Raw genomic sequence first — 15073 nt, forward strand, 5'->3', positions numbered from 1 at the left:
ATTCAACCCTAATCTCAAATTCTACCCCAATCTCAATTTCTAACCCAATCTCAAATTCAACTCAAATCTCAAATTCTACCCCAATCTTAAATTCTACCTCAATCTTAAATTCTACCTCAATCTTAAATTCTACCCCAATCTTAAATTCAACCCTAATCTCAAATTCTACCCCAATCTCAAATTCTACCCCAATCTCAAATTCAACCCCACTCTCAAATTCTACCACAATCTCAAATTCAACTCAAATCTCAAATTCTACCCCAATCTCAAATTCTACCCCAATCTCAATTTCTACCCCAATCTCAACTTCAACCCCACTCTCAAATTCTACCACAATCTCAAATTCAACTCAAATCTCAAATTCTACCCCAATCTTAAATTCTACCCCAATCTTAAATTCAACCCTAATTTCAAATTCTATCCCAATCTCAAATTCTACCCCAATCTCAAATTCAACCCCACTCTCAAATTCTACCCCAATCTCAAATTCAACTCAAATCTCAAGTTCTACCCCAATCTTAAATTCAACCCTAATCTCAAATTCTACCCCAATCTCAATTTCTACCCTAAACTCAAATGCTACCCCAATCTTAAATTCTACCCCAATCTTAAATTCTACCCCAATCTTAAATTCAACCCTAATCTCAATTTCTAGCCTGCCTCAAGAATCTTTAATTTCATCCTCAACATTATGCCCACTCTAAATCTCATGCTCCAGAATTTAAACCTTTAATTTAACTTTCATCTCAAATTCAATCCTAATCGCAGAATACATGTTCAAATCTACCCCACACTACATACTAACCCAGGATCAGACTTTTCCCAAAAGGGCCCCATGTTGCACCAGATCAGGTTTTAAATTTGGTTGAAATCAGGTGACTATGAAAGGCCAAAGTGAATGATTTACCTCTTTCTCAGAGACTTCAGTGAGTCCCCATGCCATGTGAATATGAATTAGACCACGCCCATTAAGGGGATTTGTCCGAATAACTTATGGATTTGCTGGGATTAGTGGTTAAATTCATTGAAGGCAATCTTCAGAACATTGTTCCTGAGCCATTTAGGGAATTGCTTCTCACTCTCTTAAGGTTTGTTGCTAATCTGGTGTAAAATCTTGTCATCTGCAGATTTTTGCCTTTTCAGAAAGAGACTGAATTGACTGCAGAACCTTAGGAAGACTGAAAGAGAAAGAGAAATGAGAGTGAAAGACTCATATCTTTGTGTTCGTGTGTGTGTATCTATTTCTTTCATAAATCTGCGTGCAAATCGCCGTACAGGTTTACGTTTGTTCCCATCGTGTTGTTTGTGTCTGCAAACAGATAAATTTATCCATTTTAACCCAAATTGTTTCTTTATTATATTAACAGCACACTGTGCTTGTTAAAGACGCTCATTTGCTCATTTGGATCCATACCGAGTCATTTCCCACAATAGCGCATCTCCCAACAGAGCCACAGAAGGACTGAGACGCAAATAGCATTAAAAAAAGTTCTTTTTAACTCGTCTGTCTCATAACATTATAACAATCTCAGCACAATCTCACATCCTTTATAAAGTTTCTTTTGTTGTTCGTCACCTGTATTTCATAAATAATAAAAAACTTTCATTGTAATTCCAAAGATAATTGAATTAAATTTTCCAACCTTTTTTTATTTATTATAAGCGGTAGAAAATGAGTGAGAGTGAGTGATCTAATAATTGCAATTTGTGGTGCTTTTAAAAACCATGTAATGTCCAGTACCAGAGATCGAAAAAGTAAACATAACACAAAGGATAATAAACTTGTTTTATTACAGACAAAAATGTTGTTATTTAAATTCCATGACATTTTACCGAAGGAGTCTCCACTGTCAGTGCTATGAAAAAAGATTCATTCATTCATTCACTCATCTTCTACCGCTTATCCGAACTACCTCGGGTCACGGGGAGCCTGTGCCTATCTCAGGCGTCATCGGGCATCAAGGCAGGATACACCCTGGACGGAGTGCCAACCCATCACAGGGCACACACACACACTCTCATTCACTCACACAATCACACACTAGGGACAATTTATCCAGAGATGCCAATCAACCTACCATGCATGTCTTTGGACCGGGGGAGGAAACCGGAGTATCCGGAGGAAACCCCCAAGGCACGGGGAGAACATGCAAACTCCACACACACAAGGCGGAGGCGGGAATCGAACCCCCAACCCTGGAGGTGTGAGGCGAACGTGCTAACCACTAAGCCACCGTGACCCCCCATGAAAAAAGATTAATGAATTTAAAAAATAATCGTTAGAAATTTCTGTTGTGTAAATGTCATGACAGCAAACCGCAAGAGGATTGGAGCTTGGAGGATTATCTGTGGCTACTGGATTTAATCGCACAATCTAATATTTGACCTAATAACACAGTCAGCCTAATGATAGCTAGCTTGCTAACTTGGCTATTAGGGTTTATGTGAGCTTGCTTGCTAGAAAACCCGACTACTGAGCCAACAGCTGTTTGCAAAAAAGATGAAAATACTCAGCGTGTATGTGCATTTATTTGATTAATATTCTATATATCCAGCTTAAGTCACTCTCTCACTCTCTCTCTCTCTCTTTGTGTGTTTAGTGTGTTTATAGTTGTGTGTATTTGATGGTTGCTCTGACAGAAGGTAATTGGTTTCCTCATACTCTTCCCTCTGGTTGGAGAAGCAGCAGAAAGCAATTTGTGCAGCACGTCAGTTCACATCTGCACTCTCTTCAACACACACACATACACACACACACCTTTTCAGAAGATCGAGGAGATAGACTAAAGCTTTATCCTCATTGCTTTTCATGACTGTAATGTCTAGGTGTGACTCAAAGCGTGCAAACATAAACTGTGTGGATCCAGGAGGCCTGGATTAGTACTTAGGGCATGATTATAGTTCCAGAGCAATTTCTTTTAAATCTGAAGGTCTCAAGCCGCAAATCATAAATAATTCGACATCATTGTTAACTATATCTTGGACGCAGTGTATCAAGTGGCCACACACAGCGTATAAGGATTTCTGAAGAGAAATGCTAATAGTTGTTTTTGTACATTAGCAGCAATCTGGCTCAGCTAAAACAAATCCCAGGATTTTTCGATGTGTGTGTTTTTCACCACAGGCTTCCAGTGAGTATGGTGACTGTGGTGAAATCACCCATACCATTAACTAGGTTAAGTCCACAAAGGTTATGTGATAAAGCAAAGCAATGTTGCATATTAATAATAAAACTCTGAAACATAAATATACGTAAAAGACTTTTACGTCTAATTACGCTAATTATAGATCGACGGCTAACGTCATGTCGAGGGTTTGTTACAGCTCCTTATGCTGTCACTCACACTGCAGTTGCTAAATATTACCGACATAATGCTAGATCAACACTGTAGCTTGGATGAAGCTCTGGGTTTGGTGTCTGTTCTGTTCTTGGTTTCTGTCCCCGTTCTCCTGTTCCAGATATTAGTTTGCTACCATGTTGTGTTCACCTTTTCTGTGAAAGCGCCTGGTTATTTTGTTTGTGTACAGTACATACTGTACATTTTTTATGGCGACATACCTTTTTTCAGCGAGAATCACTGCAAATGATCATGATCTTATTTTTCAGTTATTTACTTTGTGAGCGTGAGACTTGTTTCTGAATTCTGTTTAATTTTATCTGCTTTGACACATTATGGATTATCTTATTATTTTAAATGTGTTCTGACCTTAAACTGCTTTCAATTGATGGATTCACTACAATTAAACACTGCATTCTTTATTTTATTTAGTCTGACACCGTGCATGATAAGTTTTTCCCTTTCTGGTAATAATGATGGTCTTTAATCCAGTGATTCCCAGGAAGTTCTCTGTCTAGGACATTACCTAATAGTTCTCAGAGAGCTTGGTGAGCCTGATTTTTGGTGGTGAAGTCCTTCTAAGTATTGCGATTATAGACTGACAGTGTAAATGACACTTATTGTTCACTGTCACACTTTTTAGCCCAAACACTTCTCTGGCATCATTTGCCATGGACAGATTGTTTTTGGCTTTGCTCAGAAGCGTCACTCTCGCCTGTTTGACACTCCCTGATTTTTTTGTTCAAGCACAAACATAATTTAGCATCTGTCACTCACGCTCAGTAGGGCTGCCGAGCATCAGACTGACCATCAGACACTAGGCCGTCTCTCCCTCCCTCCCTCCAAAGATGTTATCTCGCTCCACTCAGCTTTGTCTAAAGTTTCACATCTTTCCTCCAGGAAGGGAGCAGGACAGGTTGTCAGGTGATTTTGGAAGATGAATGTGTGCTGAGAAGGAAAGAAGAGAAGGACAGAGACATGTATACCATCTTCCTTTTTAGGTATATGTTCTCTTTCTCCTCCTTTCTTCCTTTCACTCCCCTTTTTCTTGGCATTAGGTGCGCTGTCAGCGTAGCGCCTATCATCACGCTAACCCTCTCGGCGCTATCATCTCTGCAATTATGGACACGTCTCTCCAAGACAGCAATAGGGAGAGAGAATGAGCAAGAGGCAAGGAAAGAGGAGTAGCTTTAGGGCAGAAAGGTTGCAGGGGGAGAGGTAAAGAAAGTTAAGAGAGAGAGAGAGAGAGAGAGAGAGAGAGAGAGAGAAAGAGAGAGAGAGAGAGAGATATGTAGGCCAAGACAGAATAGGAGGAAAGGAGAAGTTTTCTGCTCTGTGGCTTGAATCACAATCTGAAGTACTGAGCACAGATCTTACATAATTCCTAGAAACCTAGTTACAAAGAATTAATTTACAAAGGGGCTGGAAGTGATGGAAGGAATAAATAAATGAATGAAAGAGGGTAAAAAAAAGATTTAAAAGATTTTAAAAGATTAAAAGAAAGGAAACAAAAGGGAAATGGAAAAAAGAGAAGTAATGAAAGGAAGGGAATGAGAGAGTGAGAAAGGATAAAGAAGAGAAAGAGAATGTACAGGAAACTCAAAGTAATACACACACTCAGGTACACACTAAACTCAAAGTAATACACACACACTCAGGTACACACTAAACTCAAAGTAATACACACACACTCAGGTACACACTAAACTCAAAGTAATACACACACACTCAGGTACACACTAAACTCAAAGTAATACACACACACTCAGGTACACACTAAACTCAATGTAATACACACACTCAGGTACACACTAAACTCAAAGTAATACACACACACTCGGGTACACACTAAACTCAAAGTAATACACACACTCAGGTACACACTAAACTCAAAGTATTACACACACTCAGGTACACACTAAACTCAAAGTAATACACACACTCAGGTACACACTAAACTCAAAGTAATACACACACTCAGGTACACACTAAACTCAAAGTAATACACACACACTCGGGTACACACTAAACTCAAAGTAATACACACACTCAGGTACACACTAAACTCAAAGTATTACACACACTCAGGTACACACTAAACTCAAAGTAATACACACACACTCGGGTACACACTAAACTCAAAGTAATACACACACACTCAGGTACACACTAAACTCAATGTAATACACACACTCAGGTACACACTAAACTCAAAGTAATACACACACTCAGGTACACACTAAACTCAAAGTAATACACACACACTCGGGTACACACTAAACTCAAAGTAATACACACACTCAGGTACACACTAAACTCAAAGTATTACACACACTCAGGTACACACTAAACTCAAAGTAATACACACACACTCAGGTACACACTAAACTCAAAGTATTACACACACTCAGGTACACACCAAACTAAAGCACATAGCTACACCCCCCCCCCTCTCTCTCTCTCACACACGCACACACACACATAGCAGGGAATTGGTGTGTAATAAAGTTACAGTCGAACGGTTTGGCCTTTGGCTCACAGGGACGCAGATCTACAGCAGGGTCTCTAACAGTGTTAGTCACCGTGACTCATCAGACAATAAAGTGCAGTTTAAAATCAGAGTAAATAAACGAGCTTATATACAGTGCTTTTAAACTGTGTGTACCTGTGTATTACATTCAGTTTAGTGTGTACCTGTGTGTGTGTATTACTTTCAATTTTGTGTGTACCTGAGTGTGTGTATTACTTCCAGTTTAGTGTGTTTCTGAGTGATACACACTAAACTGGAAGTAATACACACACAATCAGGTACACACAAAACAGAGTGTGTGTGTATTACTTTCAGTTTAGTGTGTATCAGAGTGTGTATGTGTATTACTTTGAGTTTAGTGTGTACCTGAGTGTGTGTATTACTTTGAGTTTAGTGTGTATCAGAGTGTGTGTGTATTACTTTCAGTTTAGTGTGTATCTGAGTGTGTGTATTACTTTCAGTTAAGTGTGTACCTGTGTGTGCTTGTGTGTGTGTGTGTGTATTACTTTGAGATTGGTGTGTACATGAGCGTGTGTGCATTACTTTGAGTTTAGTGTGTACAGTATGTGTGTGTGTGTGTGTCTGTTTATGTGTGACTTTGAGTTTAGTGTGTACCTGAGTGTGTGTATTACTTTCAGTTAAGTGTGTACCTGTGTGTGTGTGTGTGTGTGTGTGTGTTACTTTGAGATTGGTGTGTACATGAGCGTGTGTGCATTACATTGAGTTTAGTGTGTACCTGAGTGTGTGTATGACTTTGAGTTTAGTGTGTACCTGAGTGTGTGTGTACCTGAGTGTGTGTATTACCTGCTTGTGTGTGTATATTACTTTCAGTTTAGTGTGTACCTGTGTGTGTGTGTGTGTGTGTGTGTGTGTGTGTGTGTGTGCATTACCTTCAGTTATGTTCACCAGCTCTTCTGTGCACATAACTTATTTCATTTGTTGTAGGTTTTATTTTTACTTCTATTAGCTTTTCTATGCTCCCATGTGCGTTACTTTGAGGACTTTCAATTCCTTTTTGAAATCTAGTCTAGTATTCAAACAGCTGTTTCACTCGGTCTTTGTCTGTGCTTGTGTGTTGGAGTAAAATTGAGAGGGAGAAAAGGCTGTGAGAACTTTTGTTATGCCGTTATCACACACAGATGAGGCTGGAGAAACAGGCATTGTGATATTTGTCTGTTGCCTCAGTCATTTATTCACTTATTTGCATAAATACACTTGAAAAATCAAAGCATTTATCTGAAGCAATTTCCTTCTCCACGCTCTACAGGTCTGAAATAGCTATTCACACCAACACACACACACACACACACACACACACACACACACACACACACACACCTACATACAAACACTCTCATAGTCTCTGTCTTATAGAATGTAAGAGGGTGTGTGTGTGTCTGTGTGTGTGTCTGCTATAGACAGTTCATAGAGATGCACCCATGCAATGAAATGAACGTACCTGGTTTGCAGTGTTATCTGCTGAGACCCTAAACACAGCACTAAAGCAAGGCCATGGGCTATTTTTCCTTTTTTTTTCTCCCAGAGGATCACAGAGTTTTCTCACAACGGTTATATCACTCATGATGCGAACCCAAACACCAAGACAAATCATTAATGGTACAGCGTGATAGATTTACAAACAGGTCGTGCCATATTATGTTCCTCAGTTGCTATTAGTCATGCTGACAATCCTGTAAGAGTAATTTTTATCAAGGAGGGCAAAACTGGCAGGATGTTTATTCGCGGATATGTTAAACATCATCACGCAAAAAAAAAAAAACAGACTCACAGAGCTGCAACCGAATATAACAGGAAAGTGTAAGCGTGTATGTTGACTAGCATGCTAACGCTATCTGGCTTATGCTGTATGTAAAATACACACAGACACAGACACACACATGCATACTCACACACCATGGAAATGACCAGCAGTGTTAGTGTAATGTAATGTCACTCTGCTAACTAAATACCTCTCTCTCTTTCTCTTTAGGCCACAGATAATGATTTTGGCACGTTTGGCGTTGTGCGCTACTACTTCAGTGACGAGCCTGACCAGTGAGAATATCATTCATTTATTATTATTATTATATTTGGAATCGTTTTCATTTAGGAAACTCGCCGTGTCTCTAATTCATACTTCCTGTCTTTAACTCTGTCTCCTGCAGATTCTCACTGGACCCCGAGACGGGATGGGTGACCCTCAGGGGTCGTCTAGATTACGAGTTGACGCGTCGCTTCACCCTGACGGTCTTGGCTCGTGACGGAGGTGGAGAAGAGACCACAGGACGTCTCCGTGTCAACGTGATGGACATAAATGACAACGCTCCTGTCTTTCAGAAGGATGCTTATTCCGGCTCACTGATGGAAAACCAGCAAGTTGCTCAACAAGTGACCCGTGTGAGGGTGAGTTGAATTAAATTATGACACAAACATTAGAAGAACATGAACTAAAGCATCTTTTACTAATTAGGGTTTAACCTTAAACATGTGACCTCTAGTTAGCGTTTTTCATTTGTCTCCTAAATGTACATCCTCATCACACTACACTCCAATCCACATACACTTTCTTTCTTTCTTTCTTTCTTTCTTTCTTTCTTTCTTTCTTTCTTTCTTTCTTTCTTTCTTTCTTTCTTTCTTTCTTTCTGCTTGTTTCCTCTGAGGTGTGTTAAATATAGCCTGACAGCTTAAGTGTAAATGTTAATGTCTAACCTTTTTATTGACTGAGCCTGTGTGTGTGTGTGTGTGTGTGTGTGTGTGTGTGTGTGTGTGTGTGTGTGTTAAACACAGTTTAATACAAGTATGTCATTGAAATATGATTAATAACAACTGATATGAGGATACTGGAAATGCAGCATAAGCAGTGTGAGTAAACCATGCATGCAGTGCTTCCTCAGTCCTAGATGGCTTTAGAGCTGATATGGGATGCCAAGTTCTATTACCTGGCTGTGTGTATTGCTGTATGTGTGTGTGTGGTTAGATAACTACATCCATTAAACACAGTTTAATATAAGAATGTCAGTAAAATATGATTAATAACAATTGATAGAAGAATAGTAAAATAAAAACAGCATCAGTGATTTGCAGTAAAGCAACTAAAATAATCGACTTTTCTTTATACAGAGAAATAAAAGTCTTTTTATTTTTAACTTCTTTATAGTTAATGTGCCAATAAATTATGAACTAATTCGTGAAAAGTCTTCGGATTGTGTTTTTATCAGTTATACCACTATAGGAAAAATGTATTTTTAAATCTATATGCTCCCGGATTCACAAGAAGTCATTGTTATTTTTCTCAATTGAGTGATGCACTTGCGCTCATTATCCTGTGTTATATCACAAATACTCTTCACTGATCAGTGCAATAAAGGACAACACGCCCAGGTGTGACAGAGTAGGAAAATAATCAACAACAGTGTTTTAGTGTTTTGCAGCTCAACGTAAAGCAGCGTCTATTTTAACAATACAAAGTTGATTTTATTTATTTATTCCTCTTCCTCTAAATTGCTAGAAAATTGTTTTTATTAATTACAGAACTGCAAATCAAAAGTTTCTGTTATCTGTGAATCAATTTAAAAACAGTTACGAGCTAAAATTGCTGTGGTGTAATAAGAATAAAACACTTCGAGATATTAAATCACACTAACTATTGTCACTTCACGCCACTTTCCTACAACATTACTCAACTTAACTGTTTTATTCCTTACTGATGTCATTTAGTTTTGTCTGTGGCACTAATCATGAAACTGCAAGTGTTTCTACTCGAAACGCGTTGGGCATGAATTCAGAAACCCGTCTCTCTGTCTTACACAGGCGACTGATGAAGACTCTCCTCCGAACAACGTCTTGACCTACTCCATCATCTACGCCTCTCAGTTCCGCAGTTTATTCAGCATCACCATGGTGGAGGGTTATGCAGGTACGTGGGCCTCGGGCTACCTTCTCGATCACGCACCCGTTACATCTAATATAAAGCAAAGTCAACAGATTAGTCCATGTTAGGCATTCTCATTTTCACTGACCTATACAATTACTGCACACTCAGCTCAGCAGAGCCACACAACAGCAGCCTCTCAAGCGAGGAAGCAGATTGAACGTTCTTGTAAAAAATCGTCAATCAGGCCCGAGTTCAGCAGAACGTAATCATGAAACAAATAAAAAACACACAAATACCTGGAACCAAAAAGCACCATGAAACAATGACTGGTATAAATAGAGCAACTCATTAGAAACAATGCAGGTAAAGAAACACGTGGCAATCAAGTGACGTTAAACAAATTATTGCAAGGCGCCTGTCACTACTCCCCCTGGTGGTCTGGCAGGGGATTGTCCCAGCAGTTCCTGACATACTGTATTAGAAATAACTCTTAATCACTGAATTAATGAGTACATTTTTCTCAGTGATCACTGTGAACAGACCTCTGGACTACGAACAGGTTCCTGGTGGAATGATATACCTGACACTGATGGCACAAGACGGAGGAGATCCGGCCTTAAACAGCACCGTACCCATCACCGTGGAGCTGTTTGTGAGTAATTTACACTTCTGCTTATGTCAGTCAGCAGCAAAGCGGAAGGTTACGACTATATATTTATTCACCTGTAAAATAGATGCTTTTTTCGCAAATGAATTCCAAGTGAGAGCTGTTCAGATAGCTGACAGTGGCACAAGGGTAAGTTGGAAGGTATGAAGGCATACAATTAATATACTCGTAACCCTTTCGCAGATACAAAGTGTTCAAGTAATTATTCTTTACTTTGGTCTACAACCCAATTTAAAAAAGAGAGAGAAAGAAAAGAAATAAACATCAAAGGAAGAAACTTAGACTTACATTTTGGAAGGCTTTATTTAAAAAAAAAAAAAAAAGGCAACACAATGTAGAGAATATATGCAGACAATCTACCTGCACAAACACTTATAATAAACATGGCACTATTTAACACACAATTTTTAGAGTTTTTGTAGAATCCCACAACTTAATGTCGTAGACTAATGAACCAAAAAAGTGTAATGAATATACGAATAATATGCAAATGTAATAGAAAACCTACCAAAATCCAGCCTCATTATTATCCAGTCACCTTGTATTGTTAGCTTTGTTTATGAAGTCTACTCAGTTATTATTATCATTTTTTTCTATATATAATATATAATAAAAACGTCGGACATACTGTATGTAACATTTATTACATACTGTATGAAACACAAAATGGATCAGTAGGAATGAGTGAAGGATGTGGAATTTGTTTTCTGCCTTCTATTTGATATATTTTGCCTTCCAAGCATGTGTGTATCTCCTGGATGTGTTAATTCACTTCCTTTCTGAACTTTTTCAGGCCCAGTTAGTCAAACTATGAATATTTTTCCCTGACATTTCCTCTTCCTTGTTACCACGGTTATGATTAGACTCATTTCAGTTGCTGCTAAACAGCAGGAGGGTGAGCCATTTAGCCAGCTGTGTGTATATGCGTGCATGTGTGTGTGTGTGTGTGTGTGTGTGTGTGTTATCATCAGTCACTGTGCTCTGTTGTCAGTCAGTCACTGTGTGTATGTTATGTTTTCAGCCAGGCAGTAAGGCAAAAAAACAAAGAAATAATTGACGCTGCATTTAACTTTTCAGGTCTTCACGGCTTTTGAGTTCCTTATTGAAGGCTGAAATGATTCAGTGACTTCGGCCAGCTCTGGCTAATAACACTTCGAACTCTTGTGAAAATAAGTCTTTTCTTTTTTTTAACTCTTACTTAGTTTTCACAACATTTGAAACACTCACATGTGGTTCTGAAAGATCACAAGATTGGCTGGAGTTAATCTGGGCTGAGATCCACTAGAGTTTATAGGTGTTATCTTGTCATTTATCATGAATTTGTCAGGTTAGATTTTCCATCAAATATTCAATCATTCTTCACGAGTAAATGAGAAAACTTTGTTCTTATTGTCTGAAACCAGCAGCAGCAATAACACCAAACACATGAAAGTAGCCAGCAACAGTGTGGTAAAATAGTACTGTTACACTTAGCTAGTAAATCTAGTAATATAGTAATTAGTAAAACTAATCTATATTTTTATCGGAAATTCAGGAAGTCTCTTCTCTTTCAGGACGAGAACGACAATCCTCCAGAGTTCAGTCAATCCTCATACATTGTACGGGTCTCTGAGAACATGGTTGCAGGTACGTGTAGAGAATTTGTTCCTGAACTTTTCTTCTTTTCTTTGTCCAGTAATGGTTCTTTGATCGTTCCAAGTTCAAGCGCAATAGTCGTGTTATATCTGGCAACCTGGTCCTGTTATTAATTGTCACTGGTGTTGTAAGTGCAGGAGGTTACACCAGTAACAACGTGACTTTTCGGTTAAAAAAAAGAAGATTGTAGGTGGAACTCTACAGACACGTTGAATTGACCTGCCACAGAATTTAAATGTGAACTTTGACCCTGGAAACACATGATTTATATTATTAACAGCTTATTTTATTATATTATAAAATGTGCACAGTAATAAAAAGTCAAGCACTTAGGAGCCTTTCAGTGTATTCAGTGGTCTGTGTGTGAAATAGGCCAAATTTGTAAACGATGTCATGATGAAGTAAAATACTCTGAAAATGACTCATCTGTACGCTGTCAGTTCCAGTAAAGCGCGCTTGCGGTGTCCAAAAACTTAACCCTGATTCAAGCCCCCTGTGTAGAGTGCGAAAAATAATTCACAAGTCTCACATGAGAGCTTGTACGAGGCTGTTTGTCTGATGACTTTAGACAGGAAATTAATGGCACACACACCGGACATGATTTCCATCTGCCCCACTGTTTCTGTGCTTGTCTGCTCCTCCTCTTGCCCCTGCTTACTTCATCTTTTTCTTCAGTGCTCACATTATTTGATGCTGGTTGACTGTGTTGTGTTTTGGGCAAGAGGTTCAGCTCAGATTGAGGGTTCAGCTCGAGAGACGCTCATCATTCGTATGCATTTATTCATTCGCTGCTTTTGTTCCAGACAATAGATCTGTCTCCAATTGCCTAGAAAATCACACTGACACTGGTCAGTGTCTACCAAGGGCCCATTCTGAACCTCTGTGTGTGTGTGTGTGTGTGTGTCTGTGTGTATGTGTGTCTGTATGTGTGTGTGTGTGTTTGTGTGTGTGTGTTTGTGTGTGTTTGGGGACCAACTTTACACACAGTTACAAAATGTGTATCTATATGCTGTTGTGTGTCACAGTAAATTGTGTGTGAGTGAGAATTCAGTAAATTGTGTGAGTGAGAGGATGAGTGTATTTTTTTGTGTGTGTGTGTGTGTGTGTGTGTGTGTGTGTGTGTGTGCTATTTAACTACACTACTAGAAGTGTGAAATGTTCTGGGACCATATTTCCACCCATTGAAAATGTGTTTGTGTGTAAGTGTGTGAGTGATGTGCTTGTGCATATACACAAGTGTGTGTACGTACGTGTGTGTTTTGTCATGTTTTGGTGGTGTGTGAGCTCGTGGCGGCTCGTCTCGTTTGGACTCTAGCCGAATTGATCAGAGCCAGTGCTTGGCTTGCTGCCTATCTCGTTCTCTGCCAAGCTCCCTGATAATCCTAAAATCCATAAACACTCTCGGCACCTGAGTCATCAATGTGGCTCCGAGTCGCCATTTACTTCATCTGCTTTTAGAATTCTGTCATTTCTGTCGCGTGTTTGTGCACAGGGCATCGTTGTGTCGTTTTCTGTCTCACTCTATCTCTATTATCTGCTGTCGTTATTGGCTGCAGTCCCATAAGCTCATTATCAGCCAGAATGGTTCTACAATAGTCACTCTACATCCCTCTCCCTCTCTCTCTGCATCCATCTCTCTCTCTCTCTCTCTCTCTCTCTCTCTCTCTCTCTCTCTCTCTCTCTCTCTCTCTCTCAGGGGCGACTGTGTTATTTGTGACGGCGACAGATTTGGATGCATCCAGAGAATTTGGCCAGGCCTCTCTCATCTACTCACTGCAGGGGCCTTCTGAGTTCAGACTGAACACACGCTCAGGTGCAAACACACACACACACTCGCACACATAACCATACATATACATAAACACACACGCACACATACACCCACACACTCGCACATGCACACACACACACGCTCACTCACGCACACAACACACACACACACACACATACTCATACATACATACATACATACACACACACATGAAAGACATGCACATACACATGCGCACACATATATACACACATACATATGCATACAGCATGTGATTAATGCTGAGGTCCACACAAGTATTTATTTCATTAAAATAGAAATTTTCTTCTTAAGAATGTTTTTGAAAAAAATAATCCTTGCCCATCCCCTGATCTGACCCACGTTTGCTTCCTGCCCTAAGTTACCCTTTTTTCAGGCAGTGGGTTAAATATGAAAATGTCACAGTTTTTTTTATCATTCTGTCTCTAAGATAGAGAAGAAATAAATGTTAAAATTCAATTTTATTTTACAATGAACAGATTTAAGATTTAAGGCTGTGATAGAAGGAGTATCCTGTGTCAGCATTTGTGCTTTTGCAATTTCTTTGTAACATCATAAGCTTCGATTTTAAAAATTAAGTACAAATTTCACATTCATTACATCAAGCATGTCTATAGTAAAAAAGCAGGATTCACCAGGGTTCTGTGGACATACCAGGTGTTTGAACCCACAAGACATTAATTACATAATAATTACAATAATGATCATTTGTATTCAGGTCACATCTGTGAACGCTATATTATGGGATATATTATGGGATGTAAAATCTCAATGATCTGGCAGCGTTTTATCACCTTCTAGTGCGTTTTTCTATTAAGGGAGCCCTTGGTTCCATCCTAAAGGCCTAATCTGCTACATTATCAGCTGAGGTTAAGTTTAAGATCAAACCCCATTTCATTAGATTTCTTTCTTTTCATTTTGTTAAAGGCTCGAAGGGTTATCGTGTGGACTGAATGTAGATTTTGGAGGAGAACCTACCCAGATCCAGATATGATTCATGGCCATTTCTTTATAAAACAACGAGGAAAACATTTCAACATTTCAGCTGGATGTTATGACAGCGAACATGTCATTTCTTGGCTCTCTTTAATCTTGTCAGCAAATAGACCTAATGAAATTAAGATAAAAATATCTCTTTAGAGAGATGCTTAGATTGATTGGATGCTAATTGGATTTGTGAGTCAGCAGAATGAGTCATCAAAAATTTTGGAATGATGAG

General features: G+C 39.0%; 1 protein-coding gene across 1 annotated transcript in view; it reads left to right on the forward strand.

Moving 5' to 3' along the window:
- The window catches only part of LOC132846765 (cadherin-23-like), a 100463-nt gene that overhangs the window by 70133 nt on the left and 15257 nt on the right, over positions 1 to 15073 (forward strand). Inside the window, exons 14-19 of the mRNA XM_060871483.1 lie at positions 7859 to 7923; positions 8034 to 8271; positions 9679 to 9784; positions 10267 to 10394; positions 11963 to 12035; positions 13741 to 13857. Coding sequence (XP_060727466.1) covers positions 7859 to 7923; positions 8034 to 8271; positions 9679 to 9784; positions 10267 to 10394; positions 11963 to 12035; positions 13741 to 13857 — 727 coding nt within the window. The remainder of the gene's footprint in view (positions 1 to 7858; positions 7924 to 8033; positions 8272 to 9678; positions 9785 to 10266; positions 10395 to 11962; positions 12036 to 13740; positions 13858 to 15073) is intronic.

Source organism: Tachysurus vachellii, chromosome 6 (assembly GCF_030014155.1).
Source record: "Tachysurus vachellii isolate PV-2020 chromosome 6, HZAU_Pvac_v1, whole genome shotgun sequence".
NCBI lineage: Eukaryota > Metazoa > Chordata > Actinopteri > Siluriformes > Bagridae > Tachysurus > Tachysurus vachellii.